The sequence below is a fragment of the Alosa pseudoharengus genome, unplaced genomic scaffold, assembly GCF_046254945.1.
Source record: "Alosa pseudoharengus isolate Yale_2024_CS ecotype anadromous, Long Island Sound unplaced genomic scaffold, YU_APseudo_1.1 YU_APseudo_1.1_scf_15, whole genome shotgun sequence".
Lineage (NCBI taxonomy): Eukaryota > Metazoa > Chordata > Actinopteri > Clupeiformes > Clupeidae > Alosa > Alosa pseudoharengus.
Window position 1 is genome coordinate 4,757,170 of NW_027468620.1, and position 22,525 is coordinate 4,779,694.

The following is a 22,525-nucleotide window of genomic DNA, read 5'->3' on the forward strand; positions in this document are numbered from 1 at the left end:
GTGATTGATAACTATTAATAATATGTAATTGTAGGCCATTGAAATTGTATGTCATTGCATTTTTGTACGTTATTTGTAAACCTAGGCTTTGTTTGGATGGGCTTAGCCCACCCCTGCCCATTAGTGTTGTGCAGGTTAAGGTTTTTTAACATCCGCACCCACCCGATCCGTTTAACGACCCGACAAAAAAAAAAAAGCCAATGTACCTATAAAGCCAAGGCTATCCTTTGTAGTCCATATTTAGGTAGAGACAATGTTTTCTTATTACCTAGACACTGAAACAATAAGAATTTGACTAGGCTATGCTTCAACAAAGCGAGTTGTTGCACTAGGCTTGGCTCGCTAGCATGTTGGATTAATTGAATCTGAATCTAGCTTTATGGACATACGCTAGGCCTACTGAATGAATAAACAAACTGAAAGATCCTTCATTATTTATTGATGTATTTAAAGGTAAAACACAAGTAATAGGCTACATCATGTAGCCTAACATGAACACTCTCACTCTCTCTCTGGACGCGCGCGCGCATCCACACATTGACACAGATGTGTTCTGTTGCCTTAACTTTACATTTTTATGAACTGAACCAGAAATCTGTCTAATGAAAGAAAGTTGAAAATTGTCATTATAGCATGCATCCACGAACCTAACAAAACTGCATCGGCTACTTAATGCAGACGTAGGCTATAACTAAATGCAGAGGGTTGCAGAGGCAGCGCAGACGTATAACATAATGCAGAGGGTTGCAGCGCACCCTCTGCCCTCTGTCACGCACCTGTGTGAGAGGGAGAGGGGAAGAGAAGATAGAAGGTCTTGTAGACTAATCATATCTTAACCTGTTTTATGCAGGGGGAGGTTTGTTGCACTTAATGTTCTGTAGCCTACATTATTAATAACTAAGTGAGAACTCTGTGAGAAGAAGTGCTTTGGCAATTTGTGACCCGCCCCGCCCGCAATATTTTCTGATCAAGCTTACCCGCCCCCGCCCAACCCGCGGGTAACGGGTTGACCCACACAACACTACTGCCCATGCCTACATCGGTCCTGATGCAACCGCATATTAATATGCCATCAATCATGCTTTCAATATATCATTCTTATCAATAAATCATACTTTACATATTGAAAAGTTTTAAAACACTTATAATCAATCACAAGCCCAAAGACAAACAAAGTAGCCTTTGTTCTCTTACACTGGAAAAGTAAGAGTGAAGAGTGATCACTCTGAATTTAATGAGTTTGCTAACGGGCAATACTGTTCCACCAACTGTCATGCTAATAAAGCAACTTCAATTGAGTGAGAGGTGAGGTAGGCTACACATGTGAGGTGTGTCAGTTAGGGAGTAACCTGTGTGGATGACTAATTGGATGGGTGAGTGAACTGCTTTTACAGTGAGTCAATGTTTCCAATGTTTGAAGAATTTATATTTGAATACAAAACATGTTTGATGTTGGCAAATTAGGCCATGACGAACTAGAACGCAGTAGGCCTACACACAACAAAAATGAGCAGGGATAGGAGTAACAGGGGAACTGTCATTTTAAATTTCCCATCATGGACCCAGGGGCAACTGCGTGTTTAAAACGTCTACATGTAGTTTAACGATGCAGTGTTTAGAACATCAATTATTTCTCTGATAATTGCACACCTATGATGTAGTTCCACTTTTTTGGCTGCATTACGTTTGTATATCAATTTGCCAAACTCCTTGAGAAGTTTAAATGAAGTCACATTGGAACAGAGCTACAAATTAGCCATCTGACAGACGTTCAGAGCATAGCAGCATTGTAACACATGACTAAGGTGACATTTAGCGCAGTTGCACAGCAGTTGGCAGTAGGAATGGCATCTGAATTGCCATTGCGTGCCCGGACCATCTGGTTTAGCACTATGCACAGGGAAGATGACCCTTTCAGTCAGTTTTAGATTAACTGGGTACCACTTTAACACCAAATGCCACTGCTTAAAGCAGCACAATGGAAGAATTGGCATTTCATTCATTCAATTGGTATTGATTTTCAGAATACTCTGTAATGGCTACATCAAAAGTGTATGCTACTGTACAACAATAATGAGAAATGTAGTAAATAAACTTTAATTTTCCTAATTTTATGCTTTCACTAAATCTACAACAGAACGTTGTCAACACAAAACACCACCACTTGTTGCTTGTTAACTGGAATGTCTTCAGACTGGGAGGCTGTGGTGCCATGGACGCGGGTATCATTTTCTCAGGAAACATACCACCAACCAGTAAAGCCATTATTATATTTACCAATTTTCTGAAAGTACAGATTAACAGCCTCTCATCTGAACTAGCATACAAGTATGGTGATTTTGCTCACAGTTTGCAGTCACAGGATCTTTTATGTAAATAAAAATAAAATACGAGAAATGTGTGCTTTGAGACAGTTGGCTTCTCTTGAGTTGAATCTTGTATTTCTGGCTTTAATTTACTCATCGATAGAAAATTTAATAAATGTAAGGTCTATATCAAAACTTTTCAAAGTTAACTCCTTTTGAAGAAGGAATCGAGGGTAACGGTGCCCTCTAGTTTTGGCTTTTTGGCTTGTCTTCCGGAACCACTGCTAGGTTTTCTACTACCAGAGGCGAGAGGTGATGTCTTAGACCTTGGATAAACATTTGTTTTGGACAGGTTAGCTGGGATCTGATTGGATGAAGAGAGAGAAGGTAATGGGGAGGAAAAAGAATTCTGTAAATCTTGTGCAAAATGGTAGTCTGTGTGCTCTGGCATCTCCCAGGCTAGCACTTCCTGTCCACACCGATCACATGGCATATGGTCATCTGAGGAGAGGCTCAAAGTAGACTCCGGAACAGATAAATCTTCGATCATGCCACACAGGCCATCACTGGTAGGTGTATATGTATTTTTATCAGGGTGAAAAACAGCATGTTTATGACTCTGACAGGAATCCTCCACCATCTGGTAAGACGCAACACCTGAACCATCAGCTGTGGTGGTGAAAGACTGGAAGTGTTTTTTCTCTGCACTTTTTTTTTGAAAGAATGAGGATGTTACTTGCATGCTGGATGAGGTGGAGGCACTGTTTTCAGGTAAACTTTTTTTGTCATCCGTCCTTTCCTCCTCTCCACTGTCTTCAAGTTCATTTTCAGCACCCTCTGAAAGTTCAACATGATCTTGCCTTCTCTTGACAACATTCTGAAAGAAGGACTCGATCATTCCTGGTCTCTTAGGTGTTGGTAGTTGTTGATTGTTGATTGCCAAGCTAGCAGATGGACTGTGGGATGAAAGAGGTATCTGGGTGGAAATAACATCATTTCTCAGAAACCTGGTGATTCCCCTACATGAAGCTGTGGGAGCATCGCTGAATTTACTGGCAGAGAGGTGTAGTAGGGTGAGGGGAGGGGACCTGAGTAACAGTAAATATAACCAAATCAGTCGTGATGAAATATCTTGAAATAAGAAGCAATTGAAAGTACTCAACATCCTGAATACTGATGGTACCATTCCCTGTGTACTTTCATTTACTTACCAGGCTTGCTGGTGGTTTCCAGCACAATTCAGGCTCTTAATAATTGCAAAACTATCAGTGGAGATCTTGCTGGCTTCATATCGTGCCAAAGCACAGCAACGAGAGTAACTGCTAGGCTTTGTTTCTCCAGCAAGCCTCACTCCCACAGTCAGAAGCTTAGCCACACGTCCATTCTGTGGGGTGGGGTGGGGGGGGGCAGAAGAGTTTAACATGATTCAGTCAAAGACTGCATTTGTAATGGTTCCGGCAAGAAATCATGGTCAGAGACTCATTTTCCTCACCATGTCCCTATCTTTGATCAGTCTTTCCTCCAATTCCAAAGCTAGCTGCTCAAGCCAGTGCTGGACCTATTGAGAAAATGATTAAGTCAAACAGTTATGGTAAAAAGTGTCCATCTATGCTGTACTGGTATTTGCACATGTTGTTATAATGGACTTTGCAAAGATGAGACTTGCAGAATGCTACCTGGTCTTTGGTGGCCAGAGAGGTCTTTCCTGGAAAATTTTTGCTACAGCCGATGGATTTTGGCAGCTGTCTAGGCTTCACTGGCTCAAACTCTATTCCTCTACACAAGTCATACAGCCACTGACTACAGAAGAAGCATGTGACATTCAAATATAACCAATACATAAGCAAGCACCAAATAAATAATATTACTTATTCAATTAGGAATTTTTGTTAACTTGAGATTTAACTGTACTCAAGGCCTCACCCAGTCTTTACGCCAAAGTGCTGAGCCAGTTGGCCCTGAGTGAACTTTGCCAGCTCTCCAATGTTCTCTACTTCCATAGTCTCTGTGATGGAGGCCCCCAGTTTACCTCCAAGATTACGACTATGAGGAAGGACAAAATGGTTTACCCACAGTTCCAACTGAACTGTGCATTCACAGCTTACCATGTACAAAAAAAGACATAAATGAAATGATGCAGAACTCACATTTTGCTAATGGGGAGACTACTGAAGAGTTGGGTAACTGAGCTGAGGGGAAGTACTGTTTGGCGGTTGGGTTTGTTCAGGCCACAAGCAAGCTTAGCCAGGACCTGAGAGAGAGAGAGAGAGAGAGAGAGAGAGAGAGAGAGAATTGTTTTTTGTTGTGATTGTAGTAACTAACTTGACCAATTTCCAGCTTTAAGCTAGGTCAATTTCCTTTATTTTCTGATTTTGATCTGAGCATAAAGAAATGTCTTATTTTTTCCCTTTTTCGATTTTGGATTCTCAATTGATTTTCAAATGAACTAACTAGACACAGACCTAAATACTGTACCTTCCAGAATTATTGGCACCTTTGGTAAAGTTGACTAAAAACCAGGTATAAAAAATAATATTTTGGTAATTTATTGTACTCCCACAATGAAAATAATGAGGAAAAATCCACCCACAATTGCTAAGTTACAGGGACGCTGGCGAGACACGCCGCTCCGTCTGGAATCATGTTTTTGTTTGTTTTTATGTAATGTTTGTAATTTTATGTAATGTCATGTTAATTTTTTGTATTTATTTGTCTAGTTAAATGTATTCTCTCTTCATTTATGTTATTTTCAATAATTGTCATGTTATTCTTAGTCCCTTTTACTGCTTCCAAGTCCATTGGCAGCTTGCTATGGCTAGAACTAGCTTTTGCCCTGGACTGACATCCTTCCATCCATCCATCCGTGAGAGGTGCTGCACTTCACTGTTTGGTCGAGGAGATCTATCAGGACAGCTGGACCTGGGCCTACTCTGCGAGGGATCTGTTGTGGCCGCCGAGCTGCTATTTACCTGGGAGCTGCCATCTGCCTTGCCTGGAGTCTGGATTGTGCAGACCAACGTTAACTGTGTCTGGATTGATCATTGAGCAGTCTAGCTTCTAGCTGCTAACATTCGAAACTACCATTGACGTTGGGGAGCTCTGCAGTCTCTCGGAGCATCAGGCTGTCGCTGTCGGGGGTCCAGCAAGTTGCTGATCTGCGGGATCGGCCATTACTTCAGACGGTTAGCTTCTACACAGGGTCGGCTCAAGTGCTTAGCAAGCTGGCAGAGGTGCTGGAGAAAAGTCGGCAGGAGGCAAACAACCAGAGTCCATCAGAGAACCGACGCAGTATCCACTTCCTCAGGCAGGGGGAAGCCACAGTGCATACCAACAGGAGACCACCCGCCAAGCTATTAACACCAGGGGCGGAGTGGAAGATGGAGGTAGATGTGGGAAGGCAGCTCCAGTTCCCACAGGAGATATGCAGCACCACCTTAAGACCAGACGTGGTGCTGTGGTCTGCAGCGGTGAGGTCAGCAATACTGATCGAGCTGACAGTGCCATGGGAGGAGGGACTGAAGGCCGCATATGAGAGAAAGAAGGCAAAGTATGCAGACCTGGTCGCGGAGTGCAGAGAAAGTGGATGGAGTGTGAGGCTGTACCCGGTGGAGGTGGGAGCCAGAGGCTTTGTAGGCAGAACTACATCACGCCTGCTCAAGGACCTGGGACTACGTGGAGCCACACTGAGCAGATCCACCAAAGAGCTCTCTGAGGAAGCGGAGAAAGTAAGCCACTGGCTCTGGCTGAAACGACGAGACAAGGCTTGGGGAGTAACATCCAATTAGGTTTTGCTGCAGGGGGTGTCAGGGAGACGTCCCTGTTCACTGCCCCACCACCAGGAGATGTTCTGGGTTAAGGGGCGAAAAGTCAATGAGCGGTGGTCCCCAGCTGAAGACCCTGCAGCAAAACCGTGCGGTATGCGGTCAGGATTAGGCCTGCCTCAGGGGAAGTGGACGACCCCTGCCATGCACAGTCCACCACAGGCACCGTTGGAGGTGCGACAGGCTTAAGGCCCAGCAGAAAGACCACCACACTGTAATGAATAAATATGCTTCTAGTGATCTCTAGACTGCAATCTACAAGTAGGCCTACCAACGTCACTTACAAAAGATGTTAACGTTGGATCCTCCGGGTTGGACTGAAGACGCAGCTGTGCGCCATGTCATTGCCATTGGACTGAGTTGGATTAAGTTAACACAGACTTTTCTTTATTTTAATTTCTTATTTATTTATTTTATTACTTGTTCATTTTTGTTTGTTGTCTGTCTTGTATGTCTACCGTTAGGTGTCTCGGGTACGCTGGCGATTACGCCGCTCCATTAGGCATCTTTTGTCTTGTGCGTCAATTGTTATTTTGTAAATTTGTTTGTTTGTCTTGATGTCGCAGGAAGGCTGGCGACTACGCCGCTCCGTCCGACATCTTTTGTCTTTTTGTTGTGTCTTGTTTGTGGAGCGCTTTGTGTTGCACTCTGTGCATGTTAAATGCGCTATAAAAATAAAAGTGACTTGACTTTTTTTAACGAAAACACGTTGCTCACAATTATTGGCACCCCTGAAAATCTTATATACAAAACCTAACAGAAGCATTTTCCTATCTAGTTTCAACTTATTTAAATTAATCAAAGTGTCTGAACTTTCAGAAGTAGTTCATGACTTTCTTTCTTTTTCACTATGGTATGAAAATAAAGTCACACAGAGGCTAAATCCTCTAGTCATTTTTCAACATCGGAAAGACAAAAGATTACGCTAAATTTAAATAAAAAAAAAAAAAGTGTGTTGACATTTGTAAGTCAGAGAATGTCTATAGAAACTAGGTACTTTGTTGAAAATGCCTATATTTACAGTTAAAACAATGATTAAAAGGTTCTAATCATCTGGAAATGTGACAAACATGCTTGGACAAAGACCCATGGTTATCTAACCCCCACGTACAGTATGGAGGATGGTAAGATAGGCAAAAAATTCCACAAGAACCACTGTTGGAGAGTTACAGACAAAGGTATCATCTTGGGTTCACCAAGTCCCCCAAAATCTCTTCAAAAGTGACCTCACTGCTAATAGATTATTTAGAGCAGAGATTCCCAAACTGTGGTGGTACGCGAGCTGCCACTAGGGGGTACGTGAGATGAAAAGGGCAATGTCGGAAAGGAGTTAAAAATATTAATTAATTTTTTTCCATCCCTGACCATTGCTGACTAGCCATTGCTGTTCTTTTCTACTGCAGCAATATTGTAGAAAGGCTTTAACTTACTCTTATTTAATTACTTCAGGCCAAAAGTGTTTAAAGGGGAGATTTTTTTTCTTGTTAATATGCAATTCAACACCAAGTAAAATCAAGTTGGCAAGACTTCCCATTTCCTCATCAAAGTAATGAATCAGAACATTCGAGATCTTGTCCATATTTCCATTTGTTGCCTCATCAGCATTTAATGAAAACATGGTAGTTTTGAGTTTTACAGACAACTCAGTTTTCCAATGAGCAGCAATACTGTGTGTGCTCATGCAGGAGGTCTGTGCATTTGATAATGACAATCTGGAGATGGCGCTTTGTCTTCAGCAACAGATCGTATAAGGTTGACAAGAGGTTGCGATATGGTGAGGGACAGGTCGTGTTGTGCTATGAAAGAACATGCATACTTTCTGAGTGCAAACACGGTAAGCCATAGATAAACATAGCCTACCTCTGCCGTGGTGGCAGTTGCACCAGGCAGGGAAGATGTCCTGAAGAGCACGAACATTAACCTTATGGCGGTCTTCTGATTGGTGGCGTGCTAAAACTGTTTCCTATTGCATTTCTTTACACCATGGCTTGCCGTTCTCCCTCGTTTCCAACAGCCAAGCCCATATCCATTTATTTTTTAACTGTTTTCTCAGACACCTGTGCCTTCCTTTAGCAACAACGTATCCATGACAGCTAGTGGCCTTGCCAAATAGACGCACACAAATCATGACGCTAATATTATGCGAGGTTCTAGTAGGCCTACTGGTTATGGTTTTGTGCTATAAATTAATAATATTTTATAGCTAAGTTGACTATTTTAATTGCATGGTTATTTTTTGTCAACATACACTCATAACCTACTGTTGTTAAAAGTGTAGGCACAAGCAAAATAGGCTACAAGGCTGTCTGTGCGTCACAAACACGATTGACCCCCTTACACAACAGTTAACGATGACAGTGATTGTATTATTATTATTTTATGTTAACACGCACAGTCAAAACCTTCCGTCGCAAATTGTGAAACATGTCATAACACACGGGATAATAAATTGCATAGGCTACGATTTATATTGCGTCGCTTTACACATAATGTAAGTTGTATTGATAAAAAACTGTATAATACAATACAATAATAGGCTACATCGGGTGGCATAGCAGGCTACCTGTTCAAGTCATAGGTGGCACCCAAATGAATGACCTCCCCTGACAAGAGTTCGCGATAGTAAGAAATTAGCCCATTTCACAAGATTGGGCCGCTGTGTAAATCAACTTCCTGTGGAAGAGCACAAAGAAAAAAAAAAGAAAAGTCCACAGGAAAGACAGAAACAGGAAGACGTTTTACCCTGCCAATTAAGGTATCATTAACATCAAGGCCGGACACCTTATCTCTTTCGCACATAGAGCTCACAATGTATCTAATCAAAAAAAGTTAAATGGATTGCCAACCTTATCAGCTGTCTCGATTGTGGCCTACGGTTAGCGCTTCGGACTTATAACCGGAGGGTTGCCAGTTCGAACCCCGACCAGTGGGCACGGCTGAAGTGCCCTTGAGCAAGGCACCTAACCCCTCACTGCTCCCCGAGCGCCGCTGTTGTTGCAGGCAGCTCACTGCGCCAGGATTAGTGTGTGCTTCACCTCACTGTGTGTTCACTGTGTGCTGAGTGTGTTTCACTAATTCACGAATTGGGATAAATGCAGAGGCCAAATTTCCTTCACGGGATCAAAAGAGTATACTGTATATACTTATACTTACTATAATCCAACTTTTAGACTGTTAGTCCTCCAGACGTGTTTTTTTTTTTTAAGCAAACACTCCACAGGCTAATGAGACAAGCGTGTAGCTACAACATAAACAAAGCGAAACTCATGGCTGACGTATCTTCTTGCGCTGTCACTGATTGAGACACAGAAAGTTCAAGAACACTAGGTCTACATTAGGTCTTTAAAGGGACACCAGGCAAGCCTGATGCTTTTTCTCTACGAAACTCCCCCTCGCTCGGTCTGAAGCTCTTTTCCTTTTCTTTGCGTCTTCCGTCAAGGGTTTTCACTGCTTCTTCGCCGGCTCTGCCATTATATACACGTTTGCAACAATCTCTAGCGTTTCGTTAGCCTGCCTCTGTGCTGTAAACTGATCCTGCTTCGGTCGGCGGGTAGGATACGCCGAACTTGGAAGTAGGATATTCTTCCTACAGGCAGTAGGGGCGGGCGAGAGACCTTTCATTCGCCCCGTAATGAGTCATTTAACCATACACCGACTTACGAAGATGATTAATTAACACGAAAACGTTGCCTGGTGTCCCTTTAAACATTTAACATCACATTAATTCATCAGACCTAATATTTGTAGTTGCCTTAAGAAAAGGAAAAGAAGAAGTGATAGACCCCCCCCCTTTTTATTTATTTTTTCTCATCGGATCTGCATCGATCTCAAATATGGCATTTCTAAAATCAAATTGACGGAAATCCGTCGTACGACAGAGAACTTTAATTATTGTGCTATTTTGCAGATTCAGAAAACAATTCCGCCACAGATTGATAATATTTGTCCGTTTCCCAGTTTCATTTGTGCATTGATCACCTAAAAAGTAGCCTATATACAACATCCACATGCAATATCTTTACAACAACGCCTAATAATGACCTATTCATTTGGACAACTTTATACAGCCCTATAAAGCCTAAAGTTACCTTTAGGATTGTCCCAATTTACGGTTGTTTATGGCTTTAAACATCGTGTTAGCTTTAACATCAGCCTATAACGGGTCGGCAACCTTTTTTGCCTGGAGAGCCACTTTTACCAAATTTCTTATTTTTTTAACTCATTGAGTGCCAAAAACATAATATTACATTTTTCCTTCCCATGCGTTGAGTGCCAAAAAAGTCATATTACGTTTTTAGCTTTTTTTTTAAATTACGAAACTAGACGAAACTAAATATATAACGATCGTGAAACTCATGAAAACGCACAATCTGGACATTTTATCTGGACATTTTATCATAACTCGCGTTGCCGCTTTGGGTCGAATCAGTGACTCATGCACGTCAGGTCAAAACCAGGCCATTTTCATGGGTCTATCACTAGGTGGCAGCCTCGCCAGGTCTCGTTGATCACTTCCCGGAAGGTTTACACAAGTAAGTAACAGGCAACACTTCATATTTTATGAAAGGCTCCAGGGCTCCCTTGTAAAAGAGATTTGAATATCTCAATGGGACATCACCTGGTAAAATAAAGGATAAATAAATAAAAATAAAAAAAATAAATAAAAAGACGTTATATCTCCATTTCTAGAAAAAAGCAGCGATTTTGATGAAAACTAGCCACTGTTTAGCTTGTGATTTCTCAGGAACAGAGGCGTGTAGAAATACACGGTTTGCACCCACCGAGAGCTTAAAGTCTCACCTTTTAATCGAGCTATTGTACGTGTTCATAGCTATAACACAGAATATGTTGTGGCTGTACAAAAATCATCAACAATGGTCTAGATTGCTGGCACTCTTAGACAAAGCTCCCGAAAACAGCTTGGAATTCAATGAGTTAATCTTAGAAGAGCCACATAAAGACAGTTACAAGAAAAAGTTTGGATATTTAACGTACAGTTACTTTCATTCAACAGAGGATTTTTAAATAGCCTACATTTTCTACTGGTTTTAATGTGCAAGTAACTTGAAATGTAAAGTGGAATGACAGAAGTATAGACCTTAGGCTTCCCATGTAGGCTAAACACCACCCCCTATTTTTCCAGTGTCCTTTGGTATGCAAAGTAACATCATAGTTAACAACACAACATTCAATTTTCGTTGACATGTCATTGGTGAAATTGAACATTAGGCCTACCAGAGATTAGATTTGGTGATGGCCTTGGAGTCTGGCTGGCTCATATTCAGTGAGGTGAAGTTTCATGCAAGAATTGAGGCTGTCACTATTTAAGGGCAACTGCCCGCAAAACTGTCATATCCATAACGGCAACTAAATACCATGGCATTGTTGACAGTTTTGCGCGGAATTGCCCTTAAGCGTAAGCGCAGGTTTGTCTTTATATTTTTCATATGTGAGAAAGATTTCTCACATGCAAGTGGAACCGAACAGGGTTAACACAGCAATATTAACTCGTTGCAGTGTGCGATATAACAGGCAGTTCATTTCGCGTTTTCAGAATCAGTCTTCGGATGGAAACTTTCCCATTTCAGCCTTGTGTTCACGCTCGCAAGTTGTGGTCGCTGACGTTTCCTTTTTGACATTTTCCTTATCTAGCCTACAGCAAGCGCACACATCAACAATAACAATTAAAGTGTTCTCATTGACTGAAATGGAGGGAAATCGGTGATTTTGTTTGATATTGACATGGCAACGAACCACGAATGTAACAATATTGTGCAGCTACGGTTATGGAGTCAAGTGAGGTGGAAAGTTATATAGGCTAAATTACTCAGATAGACTTACAATATTACATTTTGAAAATGAACGAACTAAAATAAAATACATTTTAATTAAATATTTTTTTTTATTTAATTATTTTCAAAGGCTGAGCCGCATCAGAGGGATCAAAGAGCCGCATGCGGCTCCGGAGCCGCGGGTTGCCGACCCCTGGCCTATAATCATTATTCCAGCTGTAACGCTAATGTTTTGACAAACACCACAATTTTGTCTACCTTACCCATCTGAAATAACTCCTAGCTTTGCTGCCTCCATCCTTTGCTCCCTCCATCCTTTCGTTGTTTTCAAAAACGTTTTATATCCATGATGGCCTTGAAGTCTTGAGTTAGTGAATTAGCTTAAATCAGTTTATTGTGTGCTGATAACCAGCAACCATAAATGGTAAAAGAAAGTAGCAAGCCTACAATTTCTGTAATTGCTGCGTCCGTGTGTTGTTATTCTCTCCTGCTCAAACAAAAGTTGTGCGTGCATTAAGTTGATTTTGAACGTATTTACAAACTTATTTTACAGAAAATATTGTAAATAGCCTACTGTCATGCAGTTAATGAGATACTGTGCAGAGTTGGGAAGTTATTGTAGGTCAACTTGGTGTGAAGACACACATAGAGGAAATTGTCTCTCGTTGTTGAGTTGCGTGATGGTAAGCACAGTGCGTCCGGCCATACACCTGCTTGGCCATAATGTAGCGTGTGCACAAAGCACATACACTTTGCTCCTCTCATATACACGGACGCAGCAGTTCCCATTTCTGCAAATCATACATAATTACAAGGAAAATACGAGGGATCATTGTGGTGTCAATGAAGATGTGGGAAAATAAACATAAATCTGGATGTGTTGATGACAAATGAGGAAATATTAGGACTTAAGGAGACGTGATGTTGAACTGCATACCGATGCAATTTAACCCAAATGCCCAAGCAGCAGCACGGGAGAGGAGAGGTTATCTGACAGAAGAACATTTCAAAATATCACCATGCATTCATAGTGATTCAGTTAGAGTGAGCCCAAAACATCGGAAAGTATGTCTTTGTGACATTTCTGTATTTACATTTTGTCAAAAAGAAAAATCAATAGCAAACTGTTCCTAACTGAACAGTCCTTGCTGTGAACTGCTCCTGGCTGTGCCTGACAAATCCGCCATCATAATAGCAATCCGCCATGGAACAAGCGCACCTGTTGTTAAAGGGAATGTGAGATGACGCTCTGATTGGTTTATTGCACGTTCGCCCAAACCACACCCATGAGTAAACTGCTACTTCAGACCAACCCATTTTAAATATGCGTCGGGCGCAACAGTCATTTATCCCGCCCGTAAAATAGCAACAGTGCCCAAGATCCGCCCACAAAGTTACTTGCGTTTTGCGCAAAGATACTTGCGTTTCAGATCATTAAAACAGAGCACTTTAGGTGTGTTTGGCATACATAGAAGAATGGATATACTGAAAAGAACCCCATGCCTAATGCGAATAATGGTGGAGGGGCTGTGCTATTGTGGGGCTGTTTTTATTCCCAAAGGCCTTGGGAACCTAATTAAGGTACATGGTATCATTAACACCAAGAAAAACTATCGACTATCGATTAATTATTAATATTTCTAGGCCTATATTAAAATTCATTATTTATTTAACTTTTTATCAATTTAAAAAGGCAATGAAAATACAAAAATACAGCGTGTTTTTCCTCCATGAGATCTTTATCACAAGAAGAATAACTTGTGGCAGTTAAACTGGACGTTCGGTTAGGCTAAACTTGAAGATATCAAGCGCTACGCTGCGGTGCTCTAAAGCAGCGGAATGCGAGCCACCGTTCAGATTAAACAAAGACCCTCGTTTGTTCCAAAATAATAAATTATAAAAAAGAATCATATAACAACCAAAAACATAATAATGCTTAGATCTGACAGGTTTTGTCAAAATGTAACAAAACTATCCAAGGCACGGAGTCGAGCAAGAGGGTGAGAGATTAGCCTATAACAATCAATTAGGCTATTTAACAAAGCCTCATAAGAAAATAACTGCCGTAAATCCTCAAATTATGGCCGGGGTCTTTTATTTACTTAGGCTGCGCAAAGCACAGGGCTTTATTTGGGGCAGACGTAGGCTATATATAGTAAGTATAAGTATATATACTCTTTTGATCCCGTGAGGGAAATTTGGTCTCTGCATTTATCCCAATCCGTCAATTAGTGAAACACACTCAGCACACAGTTAACACACAGTGAGGTGAAGCACACACTAATCCCAGCGCAGTAAGCTGCCTGCAACAACAGCGGCGCTCGGGGAGCAGTGAGGGGTTAGGTCAGGGTTTCCGTTGTCCGGTAATTACCGGACATTGGCCGGAAAAAAAATGAAATGTCCGACAAAATTAAATCTCTCCGGTCAAATTGTCCGATTGAAATTGGCTAATAATCCCGTCCCCCTAACGCAATATGAATTTGAGAATAAGCCTTAAAATGTAAGCCTATATTAAAGCAATACGTGGCTATGTTTTTAAATGCACATGCTCTACCGTTTGAAGGCTATTAAAACAACACGCATAGCCTATGCTGCATTTCAAATAGGAAGCGCATGCTTAAAACGTCCATGTTAATAAACAACGAACAAATTAGTGAGGCGGTTCAAACATGGCCAGGCCCAGGCAGACTAGCCTTAAAAGTTTTTTCAGAGGCCAGACGCGATGGATGATGATAAATTGGTAACGTCTGAAGCCTCAGATGTCCGGTCAACTCCACCACCACCAGATAAAAAGTGTCGGGCGTATCTGTCGGAATCATGACGTTGGAAGTGGAGTTGCAGCTGGTTGCGGCCGCTCCAAGACACTGTCATTCTCCGTGTACACTGGACATGCAACTGTGTTCTGTACCCAAAGCATACAGTAGGCCTATGCTTTCTCTATCTATGCAGGGTTAGGGCCTCCTCGACGAGGAGATTGCTGGTCTGGATAATTTCCAGCACAATTAAACGGTATCATTGAACCACGGACCGAAAGAAAAAGAAACTAAACATTTCCCAGAATAGGAAAGATTTCTTAATGTATTGTTATCAAATAAAGAGGCATAGCCTTAGGGGGTAGTGGTGTGAGCGCTCATTCTTGTGTGTGCGCATCTCTGCAAGTTAAACAGTGGAACCACTGGAGATAACGTGGGCAGCAACAAACAACGTAGCCTTTTTAAAAAAACATGAACGAAGCGGACTCCTGCGTTCCATGAAAACATAAATACTGGCTAGATCTTGTTAGGCATGTTTATGTAAGTTAGGCTAATGAACATGTTGAATTCTATTCAGCCTGATTATGTCATTCTTTAAGCTATATAGCCTGTCTCCTGTTTTCCTCAACTTGACTAATTAAGAAGCAATAATAGGATATTTGACCGGCACATCATCAAAATGTCCGGAAAACGAAACCTCTGCCGGTCACTTTGACCGGCACCATTTTTTTCTAGCGGAAACTCTGGGTTAGGTGCCTTGCTCAAGGGCACTTCAGCCGTGCCTACTGGTCGGGGTTCGAACCGGCAACCCTCCGCTTACAAGTCTGAAGCGCTAACCAGTAGGCCACGGCTGCCCCTATTATATTGAGCAGGCCTTTCTACGAGCGTTTTATTGTGAGACATGCGTTTCGTTTGGAGCGCATACCGCTATCAAAAGCAGAAGATTTTCTGTTTGGTTTGGGATTTAATTTACTTTTGGACAGTTTGATTATATCGCTCAATGTTTGAACTGATGAGCACTGAAATCTGGGAGGTATTTGATGGCTCACTATTACATTTCATGTAGCTGAAAGAGTCGGGATTTTCACCCGCTGTTTATTGCGAGACAAGGCAGCCGCTTTCATTCATTCAACATATGCACTGTGCTGTAATGGAAACCTTATTGCGTAGCCAAGTAGCCTAAATTGAGTTTGAATTGCATGATTTACTTTATTAAATTCATAGGCTGGAATGCCTCCAGTAGCAGCAACAATTGTGTTTAAATGTAGTAGCCTAGTAGCCTAGGCCTACTGCTTCAGCCTGCAAGCTCAGAAGGGGACGGCAAGCGACTGAGCTTAAGAGCGACATGTTGGAGACCCATGGTGTAGGACAACGACTTTTCATTGACAACAAGGTATTAAACCAACCAACAATATAAAATATTAAGAGCTCTTATTTCATTGAGTTAAATCGAAACAATGACAATTATTACATCGCAGTGTTTACAGTGAACTAACATTATCGTTTTTTAAAAGATAAAATGGTCCCACGCCACCATATTATTATAATATTACAAGCTGTTTTATTGGCAAAAGGAGGCTTAAGAAGGTATTACAAGCAGGGGTGCCAATAATTGTGAGCGACGTGTTTTTGTTAAAGATATTTATTTGATGACTTTGAGATTTTACTTTTTCTCAAAATACATTTTCTTCCCTTCAAGGCTGGATTTTTCCTAATTTTTTCATAGTGAGATTACAATAAATCACCAACAGATTATTTTTTATACCGGTGTTTAGTCAACGTTATCAGAGGTGCCAATAATTCTGGAGGATATTGTAGGCTTATAAAATAGCATCTGACCATATTTATTTTCAGATTCAGAGATTGAGATATTCATTTATTACAAACACAGCTTGAACAGTGTACAACAGGTAATGAAATGGTTACCTCCATGACTGTAAAAAGGAAGAATATAAACTAGTATTTCCAAGGAACTGCAATGTGTGCTTGCTCATGTGCGTTTCACCAACAGGAGCAGATAGTGGAATAGGGTAGATTGAACTCGGCTTGATCCAACAGTACCTCAATTTTGAAAATCGGGCATACAGGTCAAAAACTACGTGCATTAACGCAATGTCCAAAATTCTGCTCACTACACATTTATTATATTATAATATTACATTACATTACATTACATTTGGCTGACGCATTTTTAGCCAAAGCGACTAACAACATGGTAAACAGTTTAAGTTTTAGAGCAATTCTCAACAATTTTAGGACAATTTAAAAAACATTAGAGTACAGTAAGAATAAGTGCATCAGTGAGTGCTGTTTTTAACAGTTACGTGTCAGTTTAACCCTTTGCAGACCGCACGCTCTAATTTCGGTACCCCAGTACCGATGACGTTCAGTCTAATAACTCAGCCATACCCCAACCAATTTTATCAATGAAAACTTCCTCAAAAACGTCACATCATAGGCTTTCTGGCAATATGATTGGTTAAGGGATTTGTGGCGCGAATTTATTTTACTACGTGAAGGAAAAATCAAGAGTTGACGTCTCCCTCCACTAGAGGAAAAACAGCAGGAAGCACTATGCATCGTTGATCTTGACGTCGTCTAAAAGAGAAACTACTGGATCGATCATCTGAGGTAAAAACAAGTCTTTTTATGTTATTACTACTTGTTATCCATGTTATTACTTCAAAATCGTTTTTAAAAGTTATTTTTGCTGGTAATTACACCTTGTATGCATGGCCGTAACATAATGCGTGTGTGCGTTCACTTCAGCTGATATGACAGCTGGTATTTTAGCACACCGTAATCTTTAGTAAACTCATTATTTTCAGTAATTTCTGGGGGGTTACTATATGTCAACCAAGATTACAGACCTACTAGGACTGACATTTTAACGATTTGTTCTATTTTGAACGATGTTCCTTGCTTGTCAGCTGATACAGAAAACTAGCTAAGTTAGGTAACGTTAGCATCAGAAGAGGCTGCAACATGTCCCTGACGCGTAGTCGTGATAAAGTTCACTCCCGTGCTTCATGACTGCCAACTTTATGTCAAGTAGCACCTAATCGGTATTTTATTGTCAAATAAACCTTTCATTCCTTCGTAATATGTATAGCACAATTTACAGTTGTTTGTAGCCAAGTTGCTTAGCTTACTTAGATAGAAACATCTGACATGAATGACAATGTTAATGTTACGTTACCGACGTGAAAACTGTGTTGATTACCGATGGTGTAACGTAAGGATTTTATTCATTGACTGCTGTTTTCATGAATACATGACTGAAGATTTGTTATAAATGTGTCTTAGTATTGTTTAGCTTTTAGGCTGTAAGGTTGGCTGCTTTGATTATGAGGTTTTTGGGTGGCTAACTATGATGGGAGCTCATACACCCAAGCCTACTCGTCGACACATTATTTTCTAAGGGGGTGTTTTGTCTTTACCCAACTGCAGTAGCCTATGCACGGTGTGTATGTGTATGCATACGCTGTTTAGATGTTTTCTGTCATATCTCCTGACTCATGTTCATGAATCAATGTTTGCTTGTAAGCTGGTATGCTATGTATGGTTTAGCCAAGGCAATAACACCTAGTGAGCTCTGAGACTAATGTTACCTCTCCAAGCAATATTGGAGTCCTCCAGTGACAATAATACTTTTAGTGAAAAGAGTCATGGTTGGTGGTGATTAAGATTATGTGGAAGTAATGTAAAATAAAACTAAACAACCTATTTACTATCAGACCTGTGATTTTTTTGTTATTTTAGATGGAGGGAGAGAAGTATGTGCAACTGAGGTGAAAGCAGCCGACTGCTGATGGCAAACATGACCCCAAGGACCACGGTGGCATGGACATGGGACATGGATGGGTAGTTTCTGGATGAAGAGGAAGACAATGATGTGGTAGAGGAGGAGAGTAATCTCCCATCATCCTCAGCTGGGTAAGCATGTTTGTGTGTGTGTGTGTGTGTGTGTGTGTGTGTGTGTGTGTGTGTGTTCGCCCAACTGGGCGTATGCACATTTCTGGTTGTGATAAGAGTGTTGCTTATAACAATAATGACAGGGATTATAGTGATAATAGTTTGGTTAGATTTGTAATTCAATTTCTAATTTTCTTATCTGACAATTTCTTTATTTTGAGCATGGTCAAGTCCCATGTCAGGTAGAAAGCATACACTTTGCCTATCCTTCTAACACAGACAGGGACACCAACTCCAGTAGCATTTACACCTCATCATCTGCTAGGCTTAGATGGACACACACACACACACACACACGCCACAGCTGTGACAACACACACACGGATCTGGTGTGAATGCGGCGTTAGTGTATCACCTTATGTGTAGGGCAAATGATATCGATAATTATATATTGTATCAAATTATATGCTGTATGGTTGTTAAATGTATTGAATTTCTTCTAATGTTTTAATTGTTTATATGTGTGAATGTTAATATGAATTGATGCTTTGTTCATCATGTTAAAGTATTTTGTTGATCTTTGTTATACTGTTGTCTTGTCATTCTTGTAGTTCTAATAGTTACTGCTTGTTTGTAAACATATGTTTTGTTATTTACCTGAAGTTGTTGTTCCTGATTATTTAATGAAATTGTTAAAGACGTATCTAAATAAAATGATTTATTTCTTCTTTAGTAAACCTAACACATGTGCCAGTGTCTCTTATTCTTGTTTTCATAGTAGAATGAAGCACACGGAGAAGCAGTTACCATCTGGCTAGTCTTTATTTCAGCCTTTATCTTTCCTCCCCACAATTGATTTAGCCTCTTCAGAGTACAGTAAGACATCCTATATTTAGCTATGCATCTTGTTTTGATGGTAAAACATCTTATATTTGTTACATGACCATTATATCTGTGTATTTTTGGTCAGATGTCAAACCAGGAAAGGAAAACATCCTACTCTTTAAAAATTCTACATGTTACCGCGACTTGCAGTTATGAGTAAATTAATCATAACTTCTGAACCAAAGGTGATAAATTGATTCTGTTTTTTTCACTGAGGAGATCACAACACTGTCTTTCACACACTATATCTACAATATACATTAGGTGAAAAGCAAGATTCATCTTTACAAATGGATATTTTCGTGTGTTTTTTGATGTTGAATTTTGAAGGTATTGTTTAAAACAATGTGTGTTACACTCAAACTTATTAACTATATATATACCATTTTAAAGGGCTAGTTCTCCTGATTACAATGGTGGGTATATCTTATCTCTGCCATGTAGCATGGCCACACAATAAGCCTTTTTGTCTCACAAGGGCATCAAGTATGAAAAATCGGAATGTTTCGTGCCGTCTGCAAAGGTCTAATACATTTATCATAACTTTTGAACAAAAGGTGATACATTGATTCTGTTTTCATCACTGAGTAGAGGACAAAATTGTGAATCTCCCATACACTCTAAGTTTTTCTCTATCTACAACAGAAATTGGGGAAAAAATGAACAAACTGATAGTTTTGAGTTTTTTGGGGTTGAATTTTAAAGATATTTATTTAAAAATATGTGTGTTCTCCTCAAAATTATTAATTATATTTTATACTATTTGAAAGGACTATTTCTCCTGATTATAATGGTGGGTATATCTCTGTCATGTAGCATAATCACACAATAAGCCTTTTTGTGCCATAAGGCCATCGAGTATGAAAAAATGGAATGTTCGGCGCGGTCTGCAAGGGGTTAAGACGGCTGGTGAGTGCTAGGATCAGCAAGACTTGTTGTAAGTGTTGCTATGAGAGGAGATGTTCTCTAAAGAGCTTTAGTAAAGAGTTTTTTGAAAATGGAGAGGGATGTCCCTGCCCTTGTAGGAACTGGCAGTGTGTTCCACCAACGAGGAACAACAGATGAGAAAAGTTTGGATTGGCCTGAGCGTACCGGTGGTAGAGCTAGACGTCGTTCGTCTGAGGAGCGCATCGAACTGGAGGTAGCATATGTCTGTATGAGGGCATTCAAGTAGGTGGGAGCAGAACCGGAGACTACTTTGTAGGCAAGCGTTAGAGCCTTGAATTTGATGCGGGCCGCCATAGGTAGCCAGTGTAGCTGGATGAGCAGCGGGGTAACATGTGCCCTTTTGGGTTGGTTGTAGACCAGGTAATATAATATTAATATAATATGCAGACCTGATAATATACTATCAGGCCTACCTGAGGACATGTAACTGGGCTACAGATTTTCTACAGGAATAGCATGTTTGAACGGGCACTGCACTAGTATTTTATAATAGCGTACTATACAAGAGACTAACCTTGTTGTGGGATATTCCCGCTGAGCACTGAAAGCCAGTGCACTGCTCAACAGCAGCCCGCATCTCTTCTACAATGATGGCCCCCATAGCCAGCTGCAGGTCTGCACTATCCATTTGCGTTGTTGGGGGCAAAGAGGCCAGCCACTGGCCCAGGCCCTTTAATCTGACTGCATCTGTGGGGACAAACAAAGCAAGACCAATCAAAAACATCAACTCAAGAACTAGGCACAAAGAAGAATAAGATTGGAACTATTTACGTGTCTAAATCTAAAAAGCAATAGAAAACACAATTTTGTGTCTTCAAACTAAATTAGTTGGTCATGGAACTGTTGTATTAAAGCAATATGACACTTGTGGTCGTGGTGTGGCAAAAGATAAACACGGCTGTTACCTTCGGTACCCCGTAAGCCTTCGGTAAGAAGTGGTGATATCCTTTACTAACATCACTCCCACTTGTGTCAAGCTGCTTAAATAGTCATTGGCAAGGTAAGATTTAAAGATTTGTAATCAAAATAATTGTTGTGTTCTCTGACTGTGTTGCAGATATTCAATCATATGATTTCAACTGACATGACACCAAGAAAACTGGTTGTAACTCAAGACAGACCATTATCCAACATAGCATCTTCAGTCTTATCCTGGCTGGTGGTAGCCTGTGGGTAGCCCTGAACAAAGGTGGACGTCAGGAGGTGTGGCTCAATCTGTACATCTTCTATGCTCCTAAGTCTTTGCTTTACACTTGCAGAAAGGTCCATGTAGGCTTCGTCAATACTAGCCCTCTCAATCACAGCAAAACGTGACATCACTTCAATGACCTCCACACTTGCGTCCCTGTAGCTGAAGGCAAAATTGAATGAAATAATGAAATAACGGGCAATATACATACAGGAGAAGCAAATTTCCATCTTCTGTTCTCAAACAAATAGAGGAGTGAACTGAATGGCACACAGCTTTACCTGTGTTATTTGACTAATGGGCCCTATTCAGATATCAGGGGTGAATAACATAATATGGTCCCTATGTAACACAGGTTAAGACATATCACATAATGTTACCCATGTTTTTTGACTGAGGGGCCCAATTCAGATATCAGGGGTAGCCGCCAGCCTGAGTTAGCTGAAGATGGAGAGGAACGGTGAGTGGCTTTTAGGTGGAAAGTTTCAGTTTAAAGTTTTGTTAAAAGCACAGTGATCAGTGCTGCCCCTAACACCATGCGCATCACACACTGTGCGTAGGGCACCAAGGGACAGAGGTGGCACCACAATTTTGCCAATATATAGTAGCTTTACTGCAAGAAAAAGATTACAATGGTTATGCTACAAATGGTTATGCTATAAACTTCCGCTCAATATTTGAGTCTGAAGCAAAGACTACAACCGTAAACAGACCCCATTTCCGTTTCCGCTAGCGCAGTAATATTAAGGAGCAATGTGTCTTCCAACAGAAATCAATGGGATTTTACAAAATGGCAAATAAAACAGGACAGAAACTGTATTTCGCTACGCTACTTGTTTTGGAACATCAACGGACATCACTAACCACTCGGTGAGTTGCACAGTTTTAAAAACGAACGTTAAGGGTTTGCCCTGCC

At 40.7% G+C, this 22,525-nt stretch overlaps 1 protein-coding gene across 1 annotated transcript in view; it reads right to left on the reverse strand.

Moving 5' to 3' along the window:
- Positions 1 to 2,081: 2,081 nt before the first annotated feature.
- polh (polymerase (DNA directed), eta) overlaps positions 2,082 to 22,525 on the reverse strand; it is a 35,812-nt gene continuing 15,368 nt past the window's right edge. The window contains exons 4-11 of the mRNA XM_076285308.1: positions 21,542 to 21,771; positions 20,935 to 21,107; positions 4,454 to 4,557; positions 4,230 to 4,349; positions 3,983 to 4,106; positions 3,799 to 3,864; positions 3,518 to 3,690; positions 2,082 to 3,394 (exon numbers count right to left, since the gene is read on the reverse strand). Coding sequence (XP_076141423.1) covers positions 2,512 to 3,394; positions 3,518 to 3,690; positions 3,799 to 3,864; positions 3,983 to 4,106; positions 4,230 to 4,349; positions 4,454 to 4,557; positions 20,935 to 21,107; positions 21,542 to 21,771 — 1,873 coding nt within the window. The 3' untranslated portion in view covers positions 2,082 to 2,511. The remainder of the gene's footprint in view (positions 3,395 to 3,517; positions 3,691 to 3,798; positions 3,865 to 3,982; positions 4,107 to 4,229; positions 4,350 to 4,453; positions 4,558 to 20,934; positions 21,108 to 21,541; positions 21,772 to 22,525) is intronic.